Here is a 10,000-nt window from a genome sequence, read left to right as displayed (position 1 = left end):
TGCCCCTGACCTTCCTGCCTTCCCTTTGCTGCCCCTGACCTTCCTGCCTTCCCTTTGTTGCCCCTGGCCTGCCTGCTTCCTCTTGTGGCCTACCTTCCCCCCTCTCGCGGCCTTCCCTTTGCTGTCCCTGACCCGCCTGCAAACCCCCTCTCGCGACCTACCTGCCCGTCTCACCCGCCTCCACCCCCCTGCCCTCAGGAGTGCCCCTGATCCCGCGCAAGATGGTGGCAGCGTCGAGTCCCGTGGTGGAGGTGCGGCGCGACGGGGACACGTGGACCATCCGCATGAACACCCTCGTCCGCACCGTCGAGTACGTCTTCGAACCGGGCCAGACCGTCGAGACCGAGACCATGGGCGGCATGGCACAGGTGGGTGAGGGTAGGGGGTGGGAGGGGCTGCGGAGGTGGGTGGAGGCTGGGTGGAGGCTGGGTGGAAGGGTGGGGGGGGGGGGGCAGGAAGAGGAAGGGAAAGTTGGTGGGGGGTTGGTGAGGGAGGGAGGGAGGGAGGGTGAATAAGGGAAGGAGGGAGAAAGAGGAATGGGAAATGGGTGGGAGGGTGTGGAAGGAGGAGGGGCATTGTGTATTTTTTAGTGTTAATAGTCCACTTGCGTATAATTCATCGGAAATCTCCAATTACATTATGTATGTAACATAACGACACCTCCTCCCTAAAAAAGAGCATATATTTATGTATGTATGTATATATATATATATATATATATATATATATATATATATATATATATATATAAATATATACATACATATATATGTATGTGTATGTATAAATATAAATATAAATATAAATATAAATACATATATATATATATATATATATATATATATATATATATATATATATATATATATATATATATATATATACACACAAAAAAACACACACACACACACACACACACACACACACACACACACACACACACACACACACACACACACACACACACACACACACACACACACACACACACACACACACACACACACACACACACACACACACACACACACACACACACACACACACACACATATATATGTATATATATGTATATATATATATATATATATATATATATATATATATATATATATATATATATATATATATATATATATATATATATATATATATATATATATATATATATATATATATATATTGATCTTTATAGTTCAACACTGAAATGACATATTTCCCGAAAACAATGTAATCCGTGATCAGAAAATGCAATTTGGTCTTCTTGGCAGATCAAGAACACTAAATGAGTGCAGTTGCCAGCGGTAGTGAAGTAACATTTTCCCCTTTCAGAATGTCTTCACAATTGAAGACGACAGGATTATGCAGACTCAGAAATCAGACACATACACGACAGAAGTAATCCGACAGTTCACAGAGGAGAGTTTGATTATGGTATGTATTAAAGATTAAACGAATAAAGGAAAGAAATACAGGTAATACATGAAACAGGAACGTCGAGAAATATTTATCGTCATGTTTAAATGTTTGAGAGAATATGATTCGAAAATCCGAATTTGCCTATTGACTTTTAAAAAATCGACGAACGAATTTGTGGAATTTTCATCCCTACCTACTTCTGTGTATCGAATATTAATTGACTTCCCTTCTTTTCAGACAATCACTCATGTGGAATCAGGTACAGTTTGCCATCGTTACTTCAAGAGACTTTAGAACAACGTCTATTGAAGTCCCTCCACGTTCTGGGTTGCCAGGGAGTGAAAAGGCATTCTTTTTTTTTTTTTAAACGAGAATTCGGCCTTGTTCGCGCAGAAGTATTTAGCAAGTTTCTTGTTAGCATAGAACATTTATAATGCACATAGTACATGTACATGGAAAGAATAGACACAAGGAAGGGGAGAAGGATAGCGGGTGGAGAAAAGCGAGAAGGAGAGAGGATGGAGAAAGGGGAGGAGAGGGAAAGGGAAAATAGGAAGGAGGAAAAGGAGACGCAAAAAAAGGAAGAAGGAAATGGTGGAAGAGGAAAACAGGGGAAAGTAGAGGGTGGAGGCGGCAGAGGAGAGAGATGAGGAGGAAGAGGGGGAAGAGAAAGGGTAAAGGGTAGAGGGAGAAGGAGAAAATAAAAACGGACAAGGTCTTGTTTACAAATACTGTTCGTGGATTACACAACAGAACACTTTTATGCCTTTCTTAAATGTGATGACTCATTGTTTTGAGAACATGATGTACAGAAAAATAAATACAGTTCAATAATGAGAAGTGAAATCTATCAGTGCTTATATTGACCTACACAGACATTTGTTACCTCTTTTTGATATTAACATAATTTGTATTTTCCGTTGATACTCTCTTGACTTGAATAAAAGGCATATGCAAAATGTATAAATAAAAATGTGGTTACTTGAAAAACTATATTCCAGAAAGTTTATTTTGTGGAATTTACTGAATACTAAAATGCGGATTTTTCCTGTACTGTATACATACATGCAAATGCTAAAATAAAGAAAGTTACACTATCTCAGTCTATCACCATCTTATGAGAATTTCACGTATTGCATTTCATTAATGAGTAAATACTGTACCGGATTTCTGGCATTTTGACACATTTACACTTATGCACCCTCAATTATTTTTTGCCTGTTTTTTTCACGTAATAATTACTTAAATATTTTTTCCATTTCCTTCTATAGTGTAGTCTTCTTTGCCTTGGGACTTTAAAAAAAAAATAACATTGACCTCACAAGTTACCTTAAGTTTGTGCATCAACTTGTATGGTATTCTGGAACCCTAGACAAGATAAATTCGTTTTGCTTGTATATAACATAGACCTTTGAAACCAAGTTCCGCAGTGTGTGGTTAAAGTTTGGTCGTTTTTTGTACTATCATATCTCTTCATGTGTATGATTTTGTGAGCATGTATTGCTAAATGACCTTTAAATGAAGAGTAATTTTAAAGTATTTTTTAAAGCCCTTTATTATAATGATTTTATAAAAGAGAAAATGTTCAGAGATATCCTACTGAAAACCAAAAAGATTTTAAATAAAAGCAAAATATTTGTAATATTCTAGTCCACCTGTAATTCATTTAAGAAAAGTTAGTCAGAATTCTTCATTAAATGAAAATTACTGTATGAAAAGCTAGGCATATAATCATGACCTTATTTTTATTATCATCTCTCAAAGTTTACCTCAACCTTTACGACAATTTCACATTAGCTTCAAAATCTGCAATTTCAAGGAGGAAGACTTGCAAGGGGCCTTGATGTTGTATATATATCAGTCTCACATTGCCAAGTTGCACATTTCCAGGTACAGGACTTGATAAAACATTAAGATTCCAAAACACTTTATTTCCCTTATACATATAGCTATGGCGAGTTATAATAAAATATTATCACTAGAATTCTTTACAGAGACCACAAAAACAAAGACCCTAACGAAACCCTATTGAAGGTTGATTGACTTATTAAGGGAACCATCCAAATGACTTTCCTTTTGGAGAAGCATGAGAGAATGCAATCTTGGAATTTTTTTGCAATGTGATCCAATATTAATTTACACATTTTATAAATTGATATGATGATAATAATAATAATAATAATAATAATAATAATGTAGAAGTGGAAGAAGAAAAAAAAAGTGTTAACAGACAAGTAACAAAAGATTCCCACCTTAAACTAAATGCATAAACATAACACTGGTTTCTGGTCTTTAACCTATAACCTTATATTATAAAAAAGAAGAAAAAAAAAAAGATAAAAAATAAAATAAAATAAAGATGATAACAAAAGTTTAGGGGAAAAAAATATAAAAGGCTTTGTAATATCTTGACCTCTTGAACACAACCCTAAGATGGTTCAGCTTGGCCAACCCTCCTAAGTGTAAAGCGAGGAGGGAGCGCATTTCCTTCATTTTGTTTTGTTTTGTCTTCTGTTAGAGTGTGCGTTCCGTTCCCGAGTGGCCCTTGGCCGAGTCGCTGAGGCATACCCACTGGCCTTCCAGTGTCTCCTTCCACAGGCTCACCTATCAGATAAAGAGGACACAAGTTAAAGAGAAGAAAAGAAGGCAAATTAACTTCCTAGTTAAGAAATAAGACCACCATTAAGAATGTCATATAATTACTGGCATAAAAATAAATGCAAAGAAATCAGTAATAACCACTTGATAGTATAATCAAGCAAAAAAGAACAAAAAAACAATGAGGAAGAGAATTATGTAAAAATAATAAAATCTTTCCAACTTAAAACAAAGCACTCGGTGTCCTTAGCCCCTGTGCACTACAAGTTCCCATCTCCAGGGCTGAAGCCTCACCTTGTTGTCCCCACCCGACACAGCCAAGATGTTGCCTGTGACAGACCAGCTCACATGCCAAATGACGTCATCGAAGGTGTTGAGCTCGCGTGGCTGCCAAGTGCCTGTGACACCATCATTCATCCAGATGATCACTCGGCGATCCTGTTGGAAGGGCAGTGAAAAATAAGGTTGCTATTTGTTTTGAGCAGAAAGCTGGGTATGAATATGTTAAAAATTAAAAAGGAAAATAAAGAATAAAAACTATTATAACTTCAATAAGAGTATAATAAAAAGTGCTTCATATTTCAGACTCAATAATATGACAACCATGATCAATCATCTCACAACCTTGTATCTGACATTATCTGACATCCATTACTTAAACTTGCAAGTTTATTTCCATATCTCTATAACTTACCTGAGAACAGGAGGCAATTATGGAGCGTGGCAGACCAATGGAAGGAGCCCAAGCCACATCGCGAACCCAGTCCGAGTGGCCCTCCAACTTACTCTCCTCAGCCCATTCCCCTGTGCCGCTATCAAATCGCCAGATTTTGACATAGGTATCGCAGCCGCCTGTCACAATACGCTGCACAGACGAGGCCGTTCTGCTAGAGCCATCAGCTGAGCCTGAAGCCACAGCTGGTGCCCAGCTCACTGCATTGCAACCAATCTGGGAAGGGAAAAGGGGGAAAAAATAATGAATAACAAACAGATCAAAATTAATCCCAATATTGCCTTCACAAAGCTTATTTCTGAATCAGACAAGTCATCAACAAGGAGAACTTACAGAGTGTGCATTGGTAATTTTCTTGTTCTCCCAGGTATGTGCTGACGTGTAAGTCAAGATGGACACAGAGCCATCAGAGGACGCGCAGGCCAGGATTAGTCCATGCTCGTGGGGGGCCCAGCACACACTGTTAACTGTTGAGGTGCATGGAAGAAAAGATACATTAATCCTACAAGACTTAAGCAGATGATAAGAAATATGAGAGTTCTGCATGATCAATGCTAAATCATATGGAAATTACAAAGTGTACTTTCATATTTTATTCCAGATATTACATACACTTACACTTGCACACACACAGAAAAAAACACCAAATTCAGCTGTCTACAATAAATATTAACTTTCTTATAAGCATTAACATTTTTTTTAAATCCAAAAGGCTGATCCCCCCAATTGGCTGACCTCCACTTGTTTTAGTGCTGCGAATGCATTTTTCTTGTTATCAATACAAAATGTAATACTTATCCTTAAACATGAACTTAAATTCAGCATCCTACAATAAATGTTTTCTGAAGTATGAGGAGAGGAGAGGAGAGAGGAGAGAGGAGAGAAGGGAAGAGGAGAGAGAGAGGAGAGAGCAGAAGATAGGAGAGGAGAGGAAAGGAGAGAAAAAGGAGGAGAAAAGGGGAGAAAAGAAGAGAAGAGAAAAAGGAGGAGAAAAAGGAGAAAATAAGAGAAGAGAAAAAAAAAGAACAAGAGGAAACAGAACTATACAATGTTTTCTTTTCAAGACCTCTCCCTTTCTGTTACAGGAAAAAAAACAGTAAAAAAGGAATGATTCTACCTAATAAAACTGTATATCTGATACATCCGAATACAAAAATATTGTGTTTATCATGAAGTCATACCTATTAGAGATATACATTTTCTACTGTTCTCAACCCCATCTAGACTACTTTTAGTGACCAAGACTGTCAAGAAGGTGGATAAGGCACCATCTAGATGTAAGTCTAGATTCCTGTTCTAAGCGACTATAAACACACTGACTTCTAAAAGATTTTCAACCCTTTGCATGGCATTATTTTAGGGTGAGTGTATATAGGGGGGGGGGCAGTCTCCATACAACCACTATTGCAAAGGATCCAATAAAACACATCCTAAGCATCCTTACAAAATCCTTCAATCCTTCTCCCTATCATGAGTGCTTGGTTTCTCACCTGAGGAGTCATGGTTGGCATACTCGTATATCTTTTTCCACTTGTGACCGTCCTCTCGCCAAACGATAACTTTTCTGTCATAGCTGCAGGATGCGAGGATGTTGCCATACATAGGGTGTGCCCAGGCGACTTGCCATACCTAAAAATAAGGTAATAAGAAATGAAATCAGGACAAAGAAATGGATTCTTCCTTTTAAGAGAAATAATAGTTAAAGAGCAAATATGAGTATGGTATATATAAAAAAAACAAAAACAATATCCATGAAAATTTTCTTTTTGTCTTAACTTAAAAACAAAAACACTCACTGGGCCCTCGTGCTCTCGAAGGTCAGCAATCTGAGTCTGTGTGGAGCCCTTGACCTCAAAGATCTTAATCGACCTGTCTGAGGAGCAGGTCGCCAGCCGGGTCCCATAGAAGTCCATCTGAGCATCGTGAATCATGTCATCGTGGCCCGTCTCAACATTGCTGATGACAGACACCTGGGGAGAGAGGCCAGTCATGTATAAGGAGGAGAAAGGCCATGCAGGCAGAAGAGAGCCACTAATTCCAATAACATGATTTAACAATACATTATCATTTATAAGTACAGAAATTTATTATTTGACAAATAAATATTATATGCTTTTGGTCTTACAAAATTCATATAAAAGCCTAGAGCAGACTATGGCTAGTCGTTCTAGGGGGAAATAGGCGTGTAATTTCCTTCTATGTTTCTGAGGCCTCTAGAATGAGTTTAATTTTATCTTATCTTCATATTCCAAACTAACAGCTATCCAACTGATGTCATGAATTCATCTTGCTGAAATCTACATTTTACCATATAGAGTGATTCCAAGTTCATTAAGAAATAGTTTGTTTTTAATGCATCTACAATTCCATTTTTAACTGCCTGATAATGATGATCAAGAAAAATAAAAATTAGAACCAAATTGACAACTGGAGTAATCTTAACCCACAGCTTTGTTTTAGATTTATTTTCTTAAATGAAAGAACTTCATTTTCTACTTGCAATTGTTAAAGAATTTCTTTAAGAATTCACAGATCTACTAAAACTAATAATTATGAAACCATTGCACAAATTATGGTGAAGAATGTCAGAGATACTGTAAACATATTCAAATAAGGATTTCAGTAATGATATCTGAAAATTCTGAATATCTTTGATAACAAAGCACACATTACAAGATGTGCAGGCAAAATGAAATGAGGAAGATGACTCAAACCATGCACAGTGTTTACAATATGCACCTGTGTCAGTAAGACTGCCTTGTGCTGTGGCACTCACAGTCACAAACACCTGGTTCCTTCCTTCCTTTTAACCCAATGATGACAGTGTGTCACACCTGTGTGACATGGCTAAATGTCTGATGACAGGGCGACACACCAGTGTGACGTTCCCGATGCAATATTGCATAGGCCCGGCGTAGGGGATTGCCACTTCTTGACGGGCCCGTCGGGATTGGGTTAATGCTTGCTTCCTTGTGGATAATTATTTTTTTTCATATTTGTTTACGACAGTACACGAATATGAATATCAAAGAAGTAGAAAGAAAACAGTAAGCTGATATGAACCCTATACTACAATTTTTGCCATCTGTAACATTGATAGAGCCTGCCATATGGTACAAACAGTAGAGTACCAAAATAATGATGAACATGAAAACGGCTGTAATTTTACATTGAGTGAATGGAAGAGAGCATGAAAGGTTGCATGAAGCTGCTTCACTCTAAAATAAAACCCATCTGACATGCCACAAAGGTAGCACTAGTGCCTGTCCAGGGCACTGGGCAAGCAAATCTATCCTGTCTGCAATAGATTGATATTGCTCTTAAACATCCTTTCTAATTTATCATCATTTAAGGAACTAGTCTAAATTCAATCTTGCCAAATATATAAGAGGGCAGTTGTTAGCCTTTGCCACTGTGCGCACCATGGAGCCCATGGCATCAATTCATCTGGTTCAATTCTGGACAAGTTTTGAGCTGGTTTCTACATACTAAAACTGCTATACAAAGAAAGTAGACATCATGCATAGTTCAATAAACTTAAATTGTAAACAAAACAACAAAAGGATAGCAAGACAACACACAAATAGGGTAAACTGAAAATTTCCCAAATTTTGAAAAAATATCTTGGGTGTACCATATTGGTTCATAAGCTCTACTTGCTAGAATTAACGTAATGGAAATTTGTTGTCTATTTACCAGAGGGCCAAAGGTATGGAGGCCACAGCAAGTGCTTGAGGGAACTAAAGCACGAGGGGCAAATACAAGTACTTTCTGCAATCTACACACCTACCATGTGCTATCTTATAGAGATCTATTGATTGAATATTACAAAAATAGAAGAAAAAAAAGTTTTTGTTGTAATTAAAAATGCAGGACAAGTTCAAGCAGGGTAGGATAGGGTATTACAAATCATTTTCAAGATTTTAATACAGGATAACAACATTGATTCACATTTGTTTTACTGTTTACATCTCATAGTACAGGGTTTCGCTCAAGGATTATCACCCTTTTGGGCAGGCTCAGGCACACTATCTGAGGAACAATGGCAGCCAAACCAGAGTATTGCCTGTAACATTGTTTTTTTTTGGGGGGCTGACAAAGATCTATAGCCTATGATCATTTTAGATATTTACTACATAATACTTTGCATATATTATCTTATATATAAAATTTCTAAATAATGCCTTGTTACTAAATACCAGTTAAGTGGTATCAATGGATTCCTCTCACCTTCTGCTATTCCTATATAGTAAATATCACCTGTAATTCCACATCTATACCCCACAATCTGGGCTCTAGCAATGGAATTGCAGGTAATACTTACTATATATAAATAGTCAAGGGTGAGAGGAATCCATCAATTGCTTTTGTGGTATTTAGTAAAACAGCATTATTTGGAAAATTTACCAAACATTTGAATCCACAGGCACACTGCCAGATAGTGTGCAGGCGGAATTCCTATTGAAACGCTCGCATAATAGTGAGTATACAACACGTGGAGAATAGATTTTAAATTGTAGAAAGTACATGAGAGTAAATATTCCCCATTGTTTACAGTATAATTATAGAGTACCTTCTTTTGAGTGGTCGCGTCATTATCGGTCCTAGTTTCCTATCCTGAGGAGTATATGAGACGAAGACTCAGTTGCTGTCATCATGGCGCATTGTGAAAGTTATTTGTGGTCGCGGCATTTTTATCTACAGAACTAATTACGTATCACAAGTATCACGAAGTGCCCTGAATAGGGGAGGTCCACAGGGGGGTATAGCCCCCTCTTGGCAAATGTTGACTTCAAAACTAGGCAAAGTGAGATAGGTAACTGGGTCAAGCTTTTGCATACGAAATATGTACTAAAGTAGCACTAGGTAGCACGAAGTGCCATATAAAGGGGGGAGTCTAAGGGAAGGGCGTAGCCCCTCTTTGGCTAGGGCTTCATTCAGAACTAGGCAAAGTTAGGTATGTAATTGGGTTAAGATTTTACAAAAGAATTATGCCCTGAAGTAGGACGAGGTAGCACGAAATGCCTTAAAAAAAGTGATCCAGATTGTGGGGTCCAGGGGTGGAAGCGCGCATCATTTCCACTATATAAGAACAGTTGAGGTTGAGAGGAATCCATCGATACCACTTTTGTAGTATTTAGTGACGCAGTGTTATTCGGAATATTTACCAACATGAGAATATACTCTCGTGCGATCCCCTTTTAGTCTCCAAATGCATATCATTGAGAAGCAATTGCGGGTATACCTCCT

The 10,000-nt window shown here is 37.8% G+C and overlaps 2 protein-coding genes across 2 annotated transcripts in view; one reads left to right on the top strand and one right to left on the bottom strand.

Annotated features, from left to right (window-relative positions):
- Positions 1-170: 170 nt before the first annotated feature.
- LOC122262501 (fatty acid-binding protein) lies at positions 171-2,515 on the top strand. The gene is made up of 3 exons (XM_086530500.1): positions 171-368; positions 1,333-1,434; positions 1,657-2,515. The coding sequence occupies exons 1-3, from the start codon at positions 222-224 to the stop codon at positions 1,711-1,713; spliced, it is 306 nt and encodes a 101-aa protein (XP_086386626.1). The 5' UTR covers positions 171-221; the 3' UTR covers positions 1,714-2,515.
- An 819-nt stretch (positions 2,516-3,334) lies between these two features.
- Sec13 (nuclear pore and COPII coat complex component secretory 13) overlaps positions 3,335-10,000 on the bottom strand; it is a 7,245-nt gene continuing 579 nt past the window's right edge. Inside the window, exons 2-7 of the mRNA XM_043030491.2 lie at positions 6,547-6,720; positions 6,241-6,379; positions 5,084-5,217; positions 4,712-4,966; positions 4,312-4,455; positions 3,335-4,023 (exon numbers count right to left, since the gene is read on the bottom strand). Coding sequence (XP_042886425.1) covers positions 3,934-4,023; positions 4,312-4,455; positions 4,712-4,966; positions 5,084-5,217; positions 6,241-6,379; positions 6,547-6,720 — 936 coding nt within the window. The 3' untranslated portion in view covers positions 3,335-3,933. The remainder of the gene's footprint in view (positions 4,024-4,311; positions 4,456-4,711; positions 4,967-5,083; positions 5,218-6,240; positions 6,380-6,546; positions 6,721-10,000) is intronic.

The sequence above is a fragment of the Penaeus japonicus genome, unplaced genomic scaffold (assembly GCF_977035675.1).
Source record: "Penaeus japonicus unplaced genomic scaffold, GWHDUDI00000001_assembly GWHDUDI00000033, whole genome shotgun sequence".
NCBI classification, from domain to species: Eukaryota; Metazoa; Arthropoda; class Malacostraca; order Decapoda; family Penaeidae; genus Penaeus; species Penaeus japonicus.
Note: the sequence above shows the minus strand (reverse complement) of the source record. Positions and strands in the feature narration are given on the sequence as shown.